This window comes from Salarias fasciatus, chromosome 20 (assembly GCF_902148845.1).
Source record: "Salarias fasciatus chromosome 20, fSalaFa1.1, whole genome shotgun sequence".
Taxonomy (NCBI): Eukaryota; Metazoa; Chordata; class Actinopteri; order Blenniiformes; family Blenniidae; genus Salarias; species Salarias fasciatus.
The window spans coordinates 16,987,732-17,007,787 of NC_043764.1; the positions used below are offsets into that span (position 1 = coordinate 16,987,732).

General features: G+C 43.5%; 1 protein-coding gene across 1 annotated transcript in view; it reads left to right on the forward strand.

Annotated features, from left to right (window-relative positions):
* The window catches only part of grm7 (glutamate metabotropic receptor 7), a 79,119-nt gene extending 59,974 nt beyond the window's left edge, over positions 1–19,145 (forward strand). The window contains exons 7-10 of the mRNA XM_030119514.1: positions 1,962–2,101; positions 6,813–7,748; positions 14,407–14,659; positions 18,727–19,145. Coding sequence (XP_029975374.1) covers positions 1,962–2,101; positions 6,813–7,748; positions 14,407–14,659; positions 18,727–18,776 — 1,379 coding nt within the window. The 3' untranslated portion in view covers positions 18,777–19,145. The remainder of the gene's footprint in view (positions 1–1,961; positions 2,102–6,812; positions 7,749–14,406; positions 14,660–18,726) is intronic.
* Positions 19,146–20,056: the final 911 nt, after the last annotated feature.

Here is a 20,056-nt window from a genome sequence, read left to right on the forward strand (position 1 = left end):
TTTTTAATATGAAGTGGACACTTTATAGGGCTCAGAAGGCACTGGGAACCGGCGCCCCGTGTATCACGACGCGTCAGGTGTGAATGGGAATTTTGCATTTATTGTAGAGTTGGGAACACGCCGAGTTAACGGCTAAGAAAATCCCATTTTCCAGTTTAGAGCGTTCACAAATCAGCAGATAAATGACCTACAAGATCCTCATCACAAGTCAACACACAGATGAAATCGTGCAGTAAAGTCAGTGTAATCCATCCAGGTTTCTACCCGTTCAGAAATAAGTGAGGTGAAATGAATGCTGGCTGTTTTTATATGCACCCACATTCACTGCACTAAGGTTTGAATATTAAGGAGTACATTGCACCAGTGGCACTGTCCTTCATATGTAATTTATGCTCACATGCTACTGGACTGACTGGCGTCACATTAGCATCCAGGAATTCTCAGAAACTTCCCAAATTGCCAGTTGAAAATTTCAGTCTGCCTTCCAGATCCTCATGAAAGCCCCAGAAGAGCTGACAAACATGTGAAGACATCTGTATTTTTTTGGGAGCATATGAAATGGAAATGTGCAATTAAATGCACATTTTATTCAATCTTTTGTTTTTGGCCATTTAATATTTTACATTCTAGTTTCACGATAAAACCATCAACGGGAGAACACTTAATTGCTTTGTAAATATACAAGTGTTGAATAACCAGAATATATTTTATTTATAAGACTCTTTATTGTCAGAAAGCTTTTGCCTCAATGACAGTTCTCCGTGAAGGAGTTCCTGAATGGGTTTCAGTGAACAATGAAGAGTTGTCACGAGCTGATTTGTGGAATTTTTTTTTTTTTTTTTTTTTGCTTTTTTAAGGTGTAGACGACGGTTGGTGCACAGTGAATAGTCCTTTTAGACAACTGCTATAAATCATACTACGGCGAGAAAAATCCTCACTTTATTACGTAAAGGTCAGGGATTCCAGCAAATGTATTAATGAAAGTATCCTCAAGTGCAGTTGTGAAAACTATCTGATGAACCTGAATGAGAAGAGGTGCACGACTCAAAGCATTCAGTATTGAGTAAAACACTCCTTCTGCTTTGATTTTGCCTCAATAATGTTAAATATATTAAACAACAGAAAGTGATCATGTGAAAACAGAAACTTCTTATGCTATAATATTGCACCATTAAAGTGCATTTGTGCTATTTGTACCCATGTTTTTGCCCTAAAAATGTGAAACATTTTCATGGAAACATTCGTGATAATAAGAGCAGATGCTCCACCTCTCGGTTCTGTGTGGTGCTGATACGAATGCGTCATGACAAGTGAGGCATTTAGAGTTTAGGAGATTTCTTCCCGCTAGCTTCCTAATAATACTGTTTATTTGCTTTTTTAATAGGGTAACATTTGTAAGTGGCATGCCTTTGTGGGATTAGTGTCACAGCTGAGTGTGAGAAAGTCAGCAAAGTCTTCTCTGCAAACGCTAATTTGCATATTGTGCTGTTGACTCGTGTTTGGTGGATTGGAAGATTGAAGTCTGAGGGGGAAAAAAAAAGGCATAAATTTACTGACATGATGTTTTAATGAGCCTTGAGACAGATGGAAAAAGATTTGCAGGATGACCTGTGTGACTGATGGTCAAACGTCTCATTCCCCCTTCTTTGTTGAGAAGGGAAAAAAAAAGAAAGGCCTCCGATGGAAAACGCACTGAGAATACCGGTTAGCGTGTTCTCTGTACTCCCTCCGTCTGTGCAGGATTACCATCAAAGGTTCAAGATACAGGTCGCTGTCTTTTGAGGTCTGATCTGGGAGGAAGTGACTCCCACACTCGGCGTTGTCCTCCGAAGCCACCGAGCATTCAGAAACAAGGGGTTAAGAGTTCATGTTTTTCTCTCGTTAGACGAGGTCCCACCAGCGTCTGACACTTTTCTGATCCGCCCGCCCTCTCTCCTACACTCTCCCTCCTCTCCGCGCAGGCAGCGCCGGCACTTCTGTGGTGTTTAACAAGAACGGCGATGCCCCGGGACGCTACGACCTGTTCCAGTTCCAGATGACCAACTCCTCCACCCCCGAGTATAAGATGGTGGGACAGTGGGTGGAAAGTCTCCAGCTCCGGGTAAAATCATTTACAGACCCTTATACCGCAAACAGCTGACGTTTAAAATGTCTTACTTGCACATCCTGAACACTTCCTGAGTCTGATTTATTAGACTCCTCTACAAAACTGCTCAATTACTGCCAGCCAGCCAAATTATGACCAAGCACTTCCACCACTAAACGAAGTTTGATAAATCAACAATATATATGTTTCTATATGTGATTGTACCTGTTACTCACTTTATAATTTTAATTATACCTAATTCCATTTACATTCTGTTCTAAAATATGTATTTCAATAAAAAAAACACATCAGGTTCACTCTCTAGTTAATCATTTCTTCATCATAAATTGAAAATAGAGAAAAAAAGTTCCTAACCCACCACCGACCTCCAAATGGCACTGTTGATCTGAAGCTGGTGCCCGTGGACATCAGCATGCACGCTCTGCACATCGAGCACTGAGTGAACCCAGGTGGAAATGTGCTTTTTTTTTTTTTTTTTTTTTTCAGTCTAATTGGTGCATTTTAGGTTCAGGAAATAAATCTGTCTGTGCAATTCAACAGAAAGATGGAAGAGTCGCTTTTTACTCTGCAAGTGTTTACAGAGCCTGAGCTGCTGTATTTTCCTTCAGATGCTAGATGAATGCACACACACACACACACACACACACACACACACACACACACACACACACACACACACACACACACACACACACACACACACACACACACACACAGAGAACTCAGTATAAGTGGTTCCTATTATTAACCCAACTTATTAAACATAAATAAGCAAGTCTGTATCAGTAACTGAAATATGGACGATGAACAATGTATCAGCTGCCTCTGATAAGAAGAAGGAAAAGAAAAAAAAACATGCTGTGAAACCAGACGAGTTTGAAACCAGTGTGTGACGACGGATGAAAGGATTTTAGGTGGTCACATACGGGATGTTATTAAAAAAAATCCTCATGTCTGGATGATGCTACATCAGAGGGGACTCGATTTGAGGGTTTGACATGAAAAGGAAGTGAAAGAATTAAAAAGAAAACAGTGAGGTGAGCTCTCGACTGTTGGTGGATATCATCATTATTCTACCGCCGCGGCTGTTGGAGGGCTGACGGTGAAGAGTGGGAGGAAGAGAAGGAACTTGTTTTTAACCCAAGTGTCAGTCCATATAGCAAAACTATGTTCAGTCTTTGGCAGCGGAGACGCTCCAGAAGCTGTTGATGTTGTTGGAAACTGACACCTGAAATACACGTCTCCCATGTTCCTCCTGGAGCTCGTTAGCTTTCCCGCAGGTTTTACTGCACACGACGGGAGCCTATGATCACGTATTTTACCCGACGAAATTTTAGGGCGAGGATGAAAACCTCGGGGTGCATCAGAGGGGAAAGTGAAAGATTTTAAGTCTAAAAATATGTGACACGGTAATTTATTCAAGAAGTTTTGACGCGTCCAAAAAAAAAAAAACAGTCGCACCCTTCTGATTGCAACAAGGATAAGCCCATTTTTCTTTCCATTGGAGCTTTGAATAACTCTAATTTACCTACAAAAAGCGGTTTCTGCGATCAGTTTCAGGTGCAGAGCTGAGGACAGATGCTGCTTCGGTGTGTAGCCACTGTAATAGATTTCACTGTCATGACACAAGCATGGTGCCGGGTGATTCATGCGGACAATAAAGAAACTGATGAATTTAGTTTTATTTCAGGGCAAACATGGCTCGAGATTGCCCCTGCGATGGGGAGGAAGCCCCAGCAGAAATTCTTGTGTATCTCTATGTAATTCAGATTACCAAAAAACATGACATTTACATACAGATGAGGTACCATTTGCATAATGGCTCTCCGGATCACAAGAATTAAACTCCGCCAAATGGATTTGATAGCACAGGTGGAACAGCGTCTGCTACTGGAGATTTGAGCTTCACTCTGTTTTAGTGTGATTACAAACCAAATGCTCCTGCTATATAATTATATTTCAATGCGAAACGCGTAACGTTGCTCAAAGGCACATAAAGAGACGCGGTGATTTAAAGGTTTCCCGGGAACGAGCATCCTTATCCCAATTTGCGATCATCCCAGTTCCTTGTTGTGCTATTTAATCGCACAAAAAACTCAAATTAACTGTGAATTAACAACTAAAGCAAAAAATCCCAAAAGGGAAGTACAGCAGCAGCTCCGAGTCCACGGTGTTAAAATCTTGTTTCTGGTCTCCATGGCAACAGAGCTGTTGGTCTCATTACTGTTTCCACACTGTGTGTAATCGGGAGGTTTTCCAGAGAGCACCATTCATTGTCCAAATAACAAATGGCACCTTCATGCCCCCTGATAAATGGCAGATGATAATCTATCCAGACAGCACAGAAACAACACATTTGTCATACAGGTACACACATCACGAACGCTCTGCAGATGTGCGTGCGTGCGCGTGTGTGCTGCAGGGGTGCAGCTCTGTATCTGCGGTTATTGGCAGTTGCCACATGTGGAGGAGGTGAAGCTATCACCTGAGGTGATGCAGGACCCGTGTGTGCGATGGCATTTGCACCTCGCTGAGCCTTTTTATCCGCTGGTGTTTCTGATAAAGCAAAGCTCGACAGTGAGCGTATCTACAAATGCTAGAAGATGGTGAGATGGTGTTGAGTCTTTCTGTCCACTTCTATTCTAGAATAGTGTAAATGAAAGAGGGAAAAAAAAATTTCGATTGTTTCTTCGGATAAGTGTTTTTCACTGTGCAGACAGATGTGTGTGTGCATGTGTGTGTGCGCACTTATTGTAAAGGTGGCGAAGCCTCCTCTTCGCTCACTGACAATCTGAATTTAAGAATTATGAGAATCATTGTTCAGGTGCAAATCAACTAACACAAGCACAGCAGTGAGGCTGAACTTTACCTGCAGTATGTAAATGAAGCATTTGGAGATTCAGTGTTGCATATTTAATGAATGAGAAAGAGTAGATGTCATTTTAAGCATTATTGCTCAGTCACTGAAACTAAAAACATTTATGGAAAATTCTCAGACACAAATAATTCGCTGTGGAGTATTTTTACATCTCGAGCTGCCTCTAAACTAAAGCTTGCTGAATCTTACTAAACAACACATTAGATCTCACATGAATATTTAAATTATGAACATAATGGATTCTGAGCATCCATGTATTACTTTATTCTTCTTAAAATGTAAAGAATTATACCACAAAGTTGAACTGTTGGTATCGCATGTTCTGTTTAAATTGGAATGAAAATGTACACACATGTTTCCATACATGTTCAATACCTGTTCCATTCCACTGACCCTGGCACACAAAAAATTGGCAATCACAAGCATGTAAAGCTGAAGCTTCCTGTCTTTGGTTTGTTAATGGAAGTCCGTGTACCGGAGAAAACCCACACCCTTGACGTGTTTGTCTTTTCAAATAAAGCATTGAGCATAATTCATGTTTTTGCATTCATTAGCTTGTTATCTTCTTCCAACTCTCAAAATGGAAAAAAAAAAAAAAGAAAAGAAAAGGAAAGTGACGCCACGGGCCAGACGGCACATGCATGTTCACGTACATCCTCACAAGCACACGTGAGACAAACAAAACGGGGACACACTGCGCCACAGAGCGGGCAGAAGACGGGAACTCCGCAGGGAGCCTTTAAGTCAGGAATTCACTTTACATCAAAGCACAGTAGAAAAATAATCGCCAGAACGAACTCCTGCTCATTTCCGATGCGGTTTTACGCTTTGTCATTCCGAGTTTGATGCAGGTTGTTCCCTCGTCGTCCGCCCGAGTGTTTGTTTGGATCCGAACACGGTTTAAAAGTGTGTTTCGCCGTCAGACCAGAGACCGAGGGGCGTCTGTGTGTTTAGTTGCTTTTTGTTTGGTATCAGCTCAATTGATTTAGCCTGGTTGTCTGATGCAGTTGATGATACTGCTGTGAAACCATGTTGGTATATCTTTAATCTTCTAGTGCTTTTAAAGCAATGAATCACTACACTTTCATAATAAATCAAAAGATCTGCCCAGAGTACTATGAAAGGTTTTTTTTTAACACCCTAACAAAATATGTAAGAGCCTTAAAAAATTCCGTTTCTTCATGGCTTTTATAGACTGACTTGTAGGCTGAAACTATAGTTTGAGCTGGAATCATAAAACACCCCGGGGGTCTTTCTGGTTTGGACTTTCACACGCTGCGTGTGTATACGGCACTTTTCATTTTCATGACAAGATCGTAAATAGAAACAGCTCTGCCAAGTCAAACAGAGGCATTTTCCAATCCCAAATCCTATTCTCCTTCCCCCTCATCACGTATTTCATACCTCACTGGCTCCTGTATTAAAACATAATGTCTTTTGCATTCCACATTTCTTTATTTTTATTTCACTGAACAAAGGTAGGCTCTGTTGCCATGGTGATTTCAATTACTTCCAAGTATTAGAAGAGGCAATCCCTCGAAGAATTGGCACGAAAGATCTACTGTATTAAGTTCATGGCTTTTCTCCCAACTGTTTGCGCTGTAGCACTGTACTTTGTTTTTGCAGAGAAAGCAACTTCAGTTGATTTATAGAACAAAAACAGGTGGCTGGTTAATATGTTGCCTGGAAAAGTATAGTGCGGTTATATTCTACCCGCAGAATACAGACGCTTGTTACTGCACATATGGTTTTTCATCTTCAGTCATGCCTCTTGCTTATCTCACTCACGCCGTCTCCTCTCCTGGTGCTGTGTCACATCTCTTTCAGCTGGAGGAGCTTCAGTGGCCAGATGGGGAGCAGGAGGTGCCGATCTCTGTGTGCAGTCTGCCCTGCAAGACTGGAGAGAGGAAGAAGAGAGTGAAGGGCATGCCGTGCTGCTGGCACTGCGAGCTGTGCGACGGCTACCAGTACCAGTCTGACGAGACGTCCTGCAGACTGTGTGCCTACAACATGAGACCCAACTCCAACAGAACCGCCTGCCAGCCCATCCCCATCGTCAAGCTGGAGTGGCATTCCCCCTGGGCGATCATCCCCGTCTTTCTGGCCATGCTCGGCATCATCGCCACCATCTTCGTCATGGCGACGTTCGTGCGCTACAACGACACGCCGATCGTGCGGGCGTCGGGCCGAGAGCTGAGCTACGTGCTGCTGACGGGCATCTTTCTGTGTTACATCATCACCTTCCTCATGATCGCCAAGCCCGACGTGGCCGTGTGTGCCTTCAGGAGGATCTTCCTGGGCCTGGGCATGTGCATCAGCTACGCCGCGCTGCTCACCAAGACCAACCGCATCTACCGCATCTTCGAGCAGGGCAAGCAGACGGTCACGGCCCCCCGCTTCATCAGCCCCACGTCCCAGATCGCCATCACCTCCAGCCTGATCTGCGTGCAGCTGCTGGGGGTGCTGGTGTGGTTCGCCGTCGACCCGCCGAACACCATCGTCGATTACGACGAGCAGAAGACCATAAATCCCAAGCTGGCCCGCGGCGTGCTGAAGTGCGACATCACAGACCTCCAGATCATCTGCTCGCTGGGCTACAGCATCCTGCTGATGGTGACCTGCACCATCTACGCCATCAAGACGCGGGATGTACCTGAAGATTTCAACGAAGCCAAGCCCATTGGCTTCACTATGTACACCACTTGCATAGTCTGGCTGGCCTTCATCCCGATTTTCTTTGGCACGGCGCAATCAGCAGAGAAGGTGAGTCATTTCTCTCCTTCCCTCTCATTGTCGCCACCCTTTTTCTTTGTCTGTCTCTCTCCCTCCCCTCACAAATTTCCCTTTTATTTCTTCGGCCCTGTTTTTTATCTTGTCCAAACACATGCGCACATGCATATTTGTGCAAACACAAAAATGAAAACACAAGCAAGCACATAAAGAAAGCCCAAATGCAAACACACACACTCGCACATTCGGGGACTACATAAGTTATGGATTGATTTTTTTTTTTTTTTTTTTGCAAGGCCGTGACGTGCGTGGAAACCCAGAGCAGGACCGTCACAGCCAGAAATAGGCATGTAAAAAGGAGGAGGAAGGGTTGGCGTTAAGCGCCAGAATCCTGAAATGCCTGAGGAGCGATATGGATTGGGGGGAGCCGGCAGCTCCAGATGCCATTTTTTTTTTCCAGCTCTAACACCTTGGGCTCAGCATCGACTATTATGCCTTATTCTGGAGAGGGAGACAAGCAGGTTGAGGAGGTGGAAGGAGAGGATGATGAGGACCTAGAGGAGAACGAATGAGCAGAAAAATACAGGGAGTTTGATTCAACGCATTCCGTCTCTTGACAGCTGTGCTCTACTCAACAAAGCATTTGACATTGTGTGCTACTGGAGTTGATTGAGAATATGACATTCTGACCTTCTGTGCTAGTCATTGCTTATCTGGCTCGTGATGGGGAGAATACAGATGCATTCATCTGCCCAGCTCGCGTGCGGCTTGGCAGGCCCGCGCGCACAAGATGGAGCGGAGGGGAAGTTTTCCACTGACAGAATATCGATGCTGACAGGAAAGTGTTACTCCTAACCTTTTGAGAGGCACACCGTTCAATATCCTTCCCGCTAAGCTACGGCATGAGATGGATCAGAAACTGATTTTCCTCATCTCAATTTGCTGCTGATTTCATAGATGAATTACACCCTCAGCAGCGATTAGGAGTTCATTATGTTACTTGCGGCGACCAGTGAAGCAGTAATGTGTTTATCTTTCCCCTTTATGCAGTTAACTCTTTGCTCACACTCCCTGCCTCTCACACACTTGTGTAATGGCCTCGGCGGGTGCGTGTCTGCGTAGTCCCTGGCTGGTGCTGGTGAGAAGAGCCTGAGCATGTCTCGAAAACATCCTCTGCAGAATGCTGCAGTGAAGACATCTTATTCATCATCTCGGCCTGCTTATGTTTATATTATATCTTTAACATGCACTCATAGAATCTGTTTTTTTTTTTTCTTTACCAGCTCGTAATTTATCTACATCAATAATTTGCTGAAATATAAGAAAAAAAATCCAAAAAAGGTGTCAATAAATGGGGAAGTGGATTAATTCATCTGCACAGAAAATGACTGGAGGTTAAACGCATCAGACTGTGTTCTCATTGTATAAATGCCTCGCCTTGTTGTGCGTATGTGTGCAGATGTGGCCAAACACCCACTCAGATCCCAGTAATCTCGCTCACCCCAGGTTGTCCAATATCAAATGATTTATGAAAACACAGCGAGTTGACACGATGCCAGCTGCCACTGATAATCATCCCCCCCCCCCCCCCCAAAAAAAAAAAAAAAAAATTCAGCTGCTCCTGTTCGGCCCGATGTTGTTTTGTTGTATTGTCTTGTAGCAGACGTTGTCGCGGCGCTGAGTGGAATTTTCTTTAATGCAACACCACTTAGATGCCCTTATTTTCTACACCTGTGACTCCCTCCCCCCTCTTCCCCCCCATCCCCACTCCCTCTGGCCTGCCCATTCACACTCATATTGAAGGAAGTCATGCGAAAACAGTAACAAAAGATCACAGAGCGTCTCTACGCCTCCTGTGCACCTGCATGTACTCAGTCAACTACTCAGCACTGTGAAGTTAATGGCTGCGAGAGGCACCAGCATCCAGATCCAGCCGTCCTCAGGTCCCGCAGATCAACCGAAGCAAACCTGAGGTCTGTTTCTCACTCTGGAAAAAAGGCAAACACTTCAAAATACACATTGAAAAGAGCAAAGGAGTTTCAAAAAGTCATAATAATTTTTTTTTCTCTCTCTCAGAGATGGAAAAAAAAAAACACGAATGCACTGTCTTTGACCATAAAAAAGATCATTTTTTCCAGCTCAGAGGAGCTGGATGGCGATACAGTGAAACATTTTTCTAGTAAAACAACTGCAAGGTTCAGTCAGGCTTAAAAGAGAACTTAATGTCACGGAAGCTTACATACCTCAATACATGTCGGGAAACCACTTAGGCTCGTGTAAGATGTCACCTCTACCTCTGAAAACTTTCCGGGAGACAGATGGTGCCGACAAGCGTCATTAGCAACCACTAACTATTCTTGGGCAAAAAACTTTCTTTACTCCTGCTTTCAGCAGTTAAAATGAAATTTGCAACTTTTAATCCTTCCTCTGCACTTAACAGGATTTGGACATGACACTCGTTTCAGAGATGCCGAGTGGAGTCTTTTCGAAAAATAATATGTGAAATCCCCCTGCCGATCACTTGTTTTATGCATGAAACCTTGAGCAGCCTGCACCAGAGGCACACTGCAGGCTAGAGCTAAAACTGGTCAAGTGTAATGGAAACAAAGCAAGGTTGTGGTTTTGATTTAAACCTCAGCCGGTGTTTACTTATCATGGAAAAGAGAGTGTGACATCGGTTTTACACCACTCCGAGCTGCAAAGCAGGAATTATGATGACCTGCTGCAGTTTTCCCGACTGCTGCAGTTTGTAGTTTCAGACCAGTGGGAAAGCTGAAATCCATAAAATGGCGAGACAAAAAGAAATAATAACCCTTGATCCTACCGATACTCAGTTTTCATACTCCACTCAAAGTTAATTCCGTGAGTCACCAACCACTAAAACATAAATGTATATGCAAATTAAACCAGAAGGTGCGGTGACCCAGTTGCATGAATCTTACCACATCTGCTCTGCAACCACATCTTATCACAACACCGGTAAGTAATGTTATATCATGCCTGTGCTGAGCAACAGTGCACAAGACTCACCAGACTGTCTGCGCCGGAGGAGGCAGAGATTTGTGGCGCGAGGATACGAACACGTCTCTCCCTGATTGCAGTCCTCCTGTAACTGATATCACATATAAAATACTGCATCTCACTTTGGACCCTGGGATTTCAGTTGAGATAAGTAAGTAGTCGGCATGCAGCGAGCGCAGCATCGCACTGAGGAACCTTGTTATGTGCATTATCCTATGGCACATGATCAAAGTTTGATTGATTTGGTGGAAGCTGCTGCCTCTGACAGAATCATCACTCAGCGTCAGATTGAGGGGAGCTGTGGAGGATTGTGAGCTTCTCCTCTGTGCCAGCACAAAGCCCGTCCCAAAAACGGAGGCCTGTTTTCTGGTCAGAACAGTATCTTTTAATAGGCTTACTGTCTTCCAGCATTTCTCTCTTCTTGCAGATTGTTTCGGCTTTATCTCTTGTTGACTGCTAACTGGTGAGGACACCTCTGGAGCTCACTCAAATAACGGCCGAGGCTGAAGTAATTTCCTGAATGAAAAGTTAAAAAGAGGACGTTAAATGTGTTACTTTGAATTGTTGCCTCATCAGGGCTGATTTTCTACTCCGAGACACTTAATAAAGCTGAGTCCTAATTAGAACTGCATATCGACCAGCGTTAGCCGTTGCGGCATTAAAAAGTCTGAGTGAAAGTGAAATATCCTCAACACCCCCTGATGGATGATAGAGAAACCATAAAGGTCGGAAATACAGTTTCCAAGAGATGGTTTCTGCAATTTCCAAAAACGTTTGCCTTCATAATTGTTGCTCTCTGAGATTTTTTTTAAATATTTTTATTAGAACTATTAAAAACAATCAGATAAACAACTGATGTGACTGGTTCTCGGTGCAGAGGTGCAAAAAGTTTGTTGGGAACCACGATATACAGCCACTGTCCTGACACTCTTACCACAGAATCATCTGCCAAATGGTAAAGCCCGGAATGGGGACCTCCCGATACCAGCGACAGTGAAAGGAAGACCATCCCCACTGAAAGCGCCGTCTTCCAACACGAAAAAGAGCTTTGCAGTACAAAGCCAGACGGAGTTATTCATGACAGGAGCTGGGCTAGAAAGTAGGCCACAAAAACAACAAGAGACATCCAGGTAGTTGAGAGGAGACTGCAAATCCCCTGGATTCATTATTGAAGGCATTCTCTAACGGGGCAGAGAGCATCCTAATTGTCACTTACTGAATCAAGTCCTTATCGCTGTGTGCATTTATAGTACTCAACCATACCCGGCTAAATTGTGTGTGCAGTAAGTATATCCCTGGTGGGTATAATTATGAGAATTAGCCTCAACAGCTTTTTGTCTAAATGGAAGACACATTGTTTGTTGTGACTGGATGCTGGCATTTGGCTTGTCAATGAGATGTAAAATTCAAAAGCAACCGTTTGATTCCTGATGAAGACTTTAATAAATCATTACCAGTGCTATAAATAGAGAGTTGCCAAGCAGTTGTGAAAATGACTTCATGTATTTATTTATGTTAAAGCAACATAAATTAATTATGAATGTTCAGTGACGAGCTACACATTCAAGCGGTGGGTGAGAGGGGCGACGAATTTGGGTCAAGCTGGAGAGGCACAATGAAAAACCCTGTCTCTATGATTAGAGACAGTAAGAAAAAGGATTTGATTCGCTGTGTGCGTGCATCCGTGTGCGCGTTACAAAGGCGCAAAAAAATCCCAAATTCCTCCACAGTTTGCGTGTGATGAGTATGAGCAAGTACCTCACGCTTTTTTTTGCGAGCCAGCTCTCGAATCAACTCTCCTGCATGGTCAATAAATCAGCGCTGATAGGGTCAGCATTGCAGAGTCTGAGGTATCAGAATCTCATTAAAAGCTTATTCCAGGCATGTTTAGCTGCTTGCACCAAACTCAGTAGTGTTGCTATGGATACCAGACAGGTTACCAACCACCAAACATGGAAGCGCGGCGCAGAGGTGGAGATCCTCCGGTGATTATGTTTGATGCCATGTGTGCTCCCTGCAGTGCTTGGACTGCCTGCTCTAAAATCTAATGAGAAACGCCGCAAAGTCACAGCACAGACCTCCTCGTACGCCGCGGCTGCTCACAGTGACAGAGAACAGAGCACACTGAGAGTATTGTGATATTCATACAGTTATTAATGCATGGTGCACCAGCCAAATCACTGCGTCTGATGCTGCTCCATGGAGGAGCAGGAGGGGATGGAGCGAGCTCAGCATATATTGGCATGTTGATGATATCAGGCATCGCGATGATTTCTGAAGATTGGAAAACAAAGGCAAGACGAGCATGTAAATGACTGTTGCGTGCAAAGAAATTACCCGTTACCGATACTCACCAAGAAAGATTGTATGCAAATGGTGACATTTCTTCCTCTCGCTGATTCAGTGAGCATTTGGCTTTTCTGCAGATACACTGCGCTGGATAATGTGTTTACAATCGTTTCCCCTGGCCGGGTCCACATTACCAGTGACTGACTGAAAGGCAGTGTATAAGTGACATTTGATGCTTTGAAGTGCAGTAGATTAGTGAGGAAGCTTCAGTGATTCGCTCTTGAAACAATAATGTCCTCTGCTGAAGAGATTTTTTTTTTTTTTTTCTCCAAGACCCTTGAATGAAACGCTCACCGGCTCCACTACATCTGTGGGAAATCTGGACATTTTAATGAAGCCAATGTTTGAAACTGGTAATCCTGACCACTGTGTGGTTATATAAGCTCACAACTACAGCAGGACGAAGTGAGAGGTGTTACGTAACCTCTGGAAAGGAGGGCTGCGCAGCACGGGCTTAAGTGCACGTACCTGTGCTCATGTCACATGAATGGCCATGTATGAATGAGCCAACCAGTAAAAGTAAGACCGTAGAAAAACACACCGGAGGTGCTGTTTCCTCGACCCGTGCTCTGCATCCAAAACCGCAGAAACTGTCAGCGAGGAGAAGTGAGCGTTACACGGCAGGAGCAGATCCTCATCATCAGACAGTGCAGGTCCATCAGTCTAGTCATGGCTGAGCTGACAGGTAGGACGGAGGCCATATGAGGACATTTTGATGAAGTCCTGGTGAAGCTGTTGTCATTAATACGCTTGAACCGTCTTTGACTTGAGTGAACGGCTGCAGGTCAGGCTTTAATAAATACTGCTGGATTCTGTCTCTGAACGCATGACTGCTCCTTTGCCTAAAGCCACACATAATGAATATCTGCATCACCTACATATCTGATATGTAATACTGGCTTGATTTGAATTGTAAGTCATCATCTGAAGTGAAATCTATGGTAATACAACGCAGAAACATATCCCCCAATGAACCGATTTGCTGTTTTGAAGGCTAAAGAACGGACAGAACAATGAACTTTCTTTACAGACGCTCACATCGTGTCATCAGGCGGTGGTTATTTTTAGGCTTCGCCTCATCTCCAATGCTCAACGGTGTAACTGCTCTGTAATTGGCCACAGATGTTTAGCCATCATTGCTGTCTTGTTCCTAATTTTTCTTTATAAAGGTTTAAACGCTACTCCTCCTAACATATTTATCTGCCTCATAGAGCAGCCAAATCAAAGCTCATCCCGCATTCAGAGGAGTCGCCCATTTTCATTATGCATGCCGCTGTTCTAGTCTTCATTAAACCCGCTCTTTACCTGTGCTTCCTTGCAGCTGTACATCCAGACAACCACCCTGACCATCTCCATGAACCTCAGTGCCTCCGTAGCACTGGGCATGCTCTACATGCCCAAGGTGTACATCATTATCTTCCACCCCGAGCTCAACGTGCAGAAGAGGAAGCGCAGCTTCAAGGCTGTGGTCACAGCTGCCACAATGTCATCCCGTCTGTCCCAGAAGCCGAGCGAGAGGCCCAACGGAGAGGCCAAGACCGAGCTGTGTGAGAATCCTGCTGCTGACCCCATGAGTGAGTAACCCGGTCTCCGAGCCGCACATAAATCACATTATCCATGATCCACAGATCTCTGTGGGAGGAGAGCTCTTTATATACACAAGGTTGTACTTTAAACACACTATTTAACTTTTATAAGCAGCGTACAACCGCTTAATGAAAGCTTTATAAGACCCTGTAATATCTGTAGACATTCTGAAGTGTTAGTTAATGTACACTATTTATGAGCAACAGCAATGCCTCGTACAAAACACATTCAATATTAATTCAACTGTCTTTTACTATATTGTCATTCTTTACCTCTTTATTCACCACTGTGCCCCCAGGACACTTATAGTTGTTGACAAATTCATTAATAGACACTTTCATCTTCTCACAACTACATTATACCACGATAAATCATTAATTAGGCATTTCCACACAGGCTAATTGTACACTGCTGAATAGGAAGGTTACAATAAAAAAAAGGAACAAATATGTGTGTCCTAATATCCAATTTATATTTTATCTAACTGCTACAGGATTATAACCGGTAGCATTTAAATAAATAAAGCAGAATCCACATGATGTAAATTGCTGAAATGTCGCTGATGATTGAAAACAGTGGAAGAACATTTTACACATTTGCACAACTCACACTAAATTAAATCAAATTTAGGGTGCAGTCACGTCATTGTAATCATCACTAGCTTTGTTTTTTTTTAAATTCACTTTCAGAAACGCTGTCTGATGTGCCAAGACACGAACCTAATGATGGTAAAGACCGCATAAAGATTCAGGAGTGGAAATCTGTGTAATGGTTGTAGATTGTTCCGAAAAAAGAGGGATGAGATCTCTTTTTCATTCTTTGTTGGATCTTGCTCTCGGTTTCTTTCTTGCACTTAAAAGTGCCTTTCCATCAATTTAATTGGGCGGCCTCTTGGCGAAAATTATGTATAATGTCCTCTGGAAAGGACCCTGTTATCTTGTATCTTGATAAATGGTTAGCCCTTTAGCCCAACTGCGTGGCAGCGAGCGTGAGGAAGATGGGGGAACTCTGCCTGTGAAGGGATTTGACGAAACAGGGCTTTTGTCGCCGCGAACGGAAGGAGCTAATCTGTCTCTGTTGCTCCGCGTTACTCATACCACCCCTCATCTCAATCTGTAAGCGTGATCCTGTTAGCAAAGATAATGCCGGGTATTAGTACGTGAGTGGGGAGCCTACAGACTCGCACGGTTACGTGATAGACTATTTTGTATTTGGTGAGAACGGCAGAAGTAGATGGAGTTTCAGAGAGGAACAAACCGCGCGAGCAGTATTTAGAGCAACGTTGCCATGGAAGCTTTTTTTTTTTTTTTTTTTTTTGCACGTCTCGATCTGTCAGGACTAAAAAGATTGACAGCTCATGCAAATCACACATCACAGCTTCCAAAGACCTCCTTCTCCCACAATGCTTCTAATCACATAGAGCGATCGCGGCACCCACAGGTGCACCAGCCCCGCAAAACCCTCCTTGAATTATGCCTGAGAAATGACAGATTTTCCTGGGAATTTCTCCAAACAACCAACAGTTGTCACACTCATCTGTCATGAGCCGAACGAGCCTGTTTGTGTGTGTGTCTGCGGGCGTGCGTGCGTGGGGGCGTGCGCGCGCGTGAGTCAGAATGTGTGAGCGACGCACATGTAAGTCTGAGAGCTGATGCAAGCGTATCAGGGGACGCAGGAACATATCCTGTCACACATGTGGCTCATTGAGCAAATACATTCTCTGCCATAGAGGGCGAAACCTCAACATCTGTTCCAGCGGCACATCAAAAGTCCCCCAGCACGGCTCGCGGTCTCCGGGAGACCCTCCCAAAAGTGCACCGAGTCATCTGTTCAGAGCGTCTCTCACCTTCTGTCTCCTACACGGATGTCTTCTCGCCTCGTCTCCCCTCTCCCCGCACACTCTCTCCTCCCCTTGCCCTTCTTTTTTAGCAACAGTGGAAGTGACATTTATTAATGGCGAATTTATGTGCATGACCGCCCCGAAACCTGAACTGTGCCTCGACCATCCCCGGAGACTGTCCGTCAATTCCTGTAACCATCAGAGCGCCAAATACTCCCTTTCAGGCCCCGTCGGCCCTGTATGAGATGACTCCCGGTGATTTATAGGATTAAGAGCATTAGCGATTTCGCAGATTTACACTGGTATTGATAGGGTGTAATATCTTCATGATTACCCCTCTCAGACAGGGGGATTTGCCCTGTATTTCAGATTTGTGGAATTGATTCACTGTTTTTCCCAATAGACACATAGATAGACACCGGAATGCTGCTTAGATCGGATGTGCATAATTAACAACAGGCAGTGAGGTTAGAAAATTAAAAAAAAACATTACTTAACAAACAGGAATTAAAATGGATAATCAGGTATGTCTTTTTGAAATTATGTTGAAAGTGAAAACAAGAAAAACTTTGATCTTTCTGAAGATTGTTTATCGTTCCCAGTAAGAATCTCTTGTACATTCGCTAATGTTTTATTCATAGTACTTTCCGGCCAAGACGACAAAATGCAGCTGTAAAGAAATGGTGCCACTTTAATTGCAGAGCCCATGGGAGTTGGTCACCATAGCAACATTAAAGCAGTTGAATGGGAATTTATAGCAACGTTGATGAGTAAGAGAATGTATGCCGACTTTTTTTCCCACCATCCAGACCGAACAACACGCATGCAGATACATTCCATTAGTCCTGACTCCACTCGCATTACCTTCATAACATCACAAGGAGCTCAAACACTGCATGTGGGCCTTTCCCTGTCTCTGACCCACCCTTAACGGGGTCAATGAGGAATTAAAAACCGAATGAAGAATTACTGTACACGGTGCATGAAATCCAAAATTCTGAACGGCTTAAGGAGAGACACCTACACGTTTCCTGCAATGTTATGGGTAGATAAGTTAAAAGGACACATTGTGGATGTATTATGAGGTGAAAAATGTTAAGATGGCAGAAACATTTAAGCTCATGCTCTTCATAGGGTGAAGATTTCTGCCCATCAGTGCAAATTAAAAATTAATAAATAAATAAAAATATATTTTCAGCAGTAGAATAACAGGCGTGAATGCAGTGTCACGCTCACTGAGATGAAACCCGTATTTCAGCGAAGTCTGACTTTTTTTTCCAGTTCACACTGAATTATATGTCTGCCCACAGATTTATTAGAATTTCAGATGATTCTCTATCACTTGGAAAGATCAAGGTGTCTTTCTTGGTCCCTTTGGGGAAATTCCTGATCCCATCCTATTAGTTAACCCTAACTACACAGAGGCTGCTCACATGAAGGTCTCACTGTTGTGCTGTTTGCAAGTTTTATGAGAACATTATGACTCACATTAAAATACATTTGGCTTCTTAGTAATTTCTTTTAAAGATGCCAGATTGGACCCTCAGGTGGGACGCTTTTCACCCACAGACCATATGCTTGGCACGTCGCTGTTGATTTTTTTTGCACTTTTGTGCATAAAATGAGGCCTCAAGCACAAAGAGCGTCCCTACAAGCAGCACATGTTTCCAGAGGAGCCGTCCTGCTCGAGATGTAACTCCTGCCATAAAACACCCTTTCAAAGAAGTCATGACAAGCCAGAATGACCTCAGCTCGGGGAAAAAAAAAAATGCTCTCACTCCCAAGGTTTGAAAGTGAAATGGGCTTTTATAACCAGAGATATACAGCAGGACACATAAACACACCCAGGCACTCAGCCACGTCCTGATATGTTTCCATGGCAATCCAGACTGGGATCGCATTGCATGCCCTAGCATTTGTTCGGTGCCCACTTGTGTGATGTTTGTGTGTGTGTTTTTTTTTTTTTTATCACTAGTTACCATCTGAAAATAGAAACTAAGCCTTTACACTGGGGCATAGTGAGCCGAAATGATACACTAGGCCAGAAAATATTACTGCTGATTGCACACAGCTGGTGATAAGAATGCAGGGCGCGGCGGGAAGACTTTACCCGAGCAGATGATGTCTGTTTACCTCCGTAAGATGCTGTCTTTTCTTCCTTTGTTTCGGCGGCGCTCAAAGTAAATCCAAAATTGTCTCTGCTCTGTTTTCCAGGTCAAGCAACTAAGAAAACATATGTGAGTTACAACAACCTCAGGATCTGATCTGCTTGGAAAACCAGTGCTGTTTGTCCTTCATCTGTGATTGCGAAATAAAAAAAAATAAAAAATAAAGGGAACGGAGCTGCAAGAGGATCAGAGAAAGCCGAAGACAGGAGGGAGACTGCTGGCATCCCAGCACCACCTGCAGTACCTATGCACTCCAGGGCTGTGGATAGCATCCAACCATCATCCACACATGATGCATGAGTCCTGACAGAGACTAGCACAGCTTTAGGCCAGCGCGGTGGAGGCGGCCTCCCGAACCCAACTGTAGGTTTTAACGTCGTGTTGTGGCCCCTTTGTCTCTCTGCCAGAGGACAACTTGCCTGCTGAAAGGGGGTCACTGTGAACGAAGACAAACACAAAAAAAAAAGGACAGTGGATCTGCTTTTCCAGATATTTTCTTTTGAAATGTCATTAAAGCCATATTCTCTTGGGGTTCCCATTATCTGATTTCTGTTTTGTATCGTTTAGAAGTGATTTTCTTCTGTGCCTCTTTTTTTTTCCTCAAAGTTCATTTAATTACCTTGAACAGCAAGCTCTGCCACATACAGTATTTTGTTTTAAGGAAATCAACTCAGATCAGTCCCAGATGATTATTGCGTTAGTGGGCATTGTAAGTATATTTTTTTTGTAAATATTTGAGAGTATTTTCATGTTTGGAGTACAAAAAAAAAATAGATATCCAGTCTTTGTTCAATTGGATTTGGATGGTTATGAAAAGCACCACAAAGTGTTCACTTTGCATGTGCCAATGTATGTCTGTTCTATTTGATGTAAACTTAAAAAAAGAGAAAAAAAATAAATAAAACAAAGAAGAGAAATAAATTCTGAAAATGATACTGAGCTTCAGCATCCTTCTGCAGTTTGTTTTCTTTACCGGAACTGAACTTCACTGAATGACAGAATATGGCTTTAATCTGTTGTTGAACTGACCTCCCTTGTATCTGCAAGCATGTTTGTTTTATATAGTTTCGTACCGGGTATATTATGCCTAACTATGGTGTGGGAAGCATTAATATCAGAGCAATCATGCAAGTCTGTTGTGATGTCTGTCAAATTATGATCATGTAATAAAATCATTTTGTTATCTTTTATACAATTAAACCAGGCAGCATATCATAGTTATTTATGTGCACGTGCACGTGCATGTGCATGTGCGGGCCTCGTTTTGGTATGACTGGGCATGTTCATGCTTGGGAGCAGGAGACAGGACAGCATGCTTAAGCTGTTGTATGAATAAGTAGAATTAATTGCGGTGTAGTTTCTGGGCTCCTGTGACG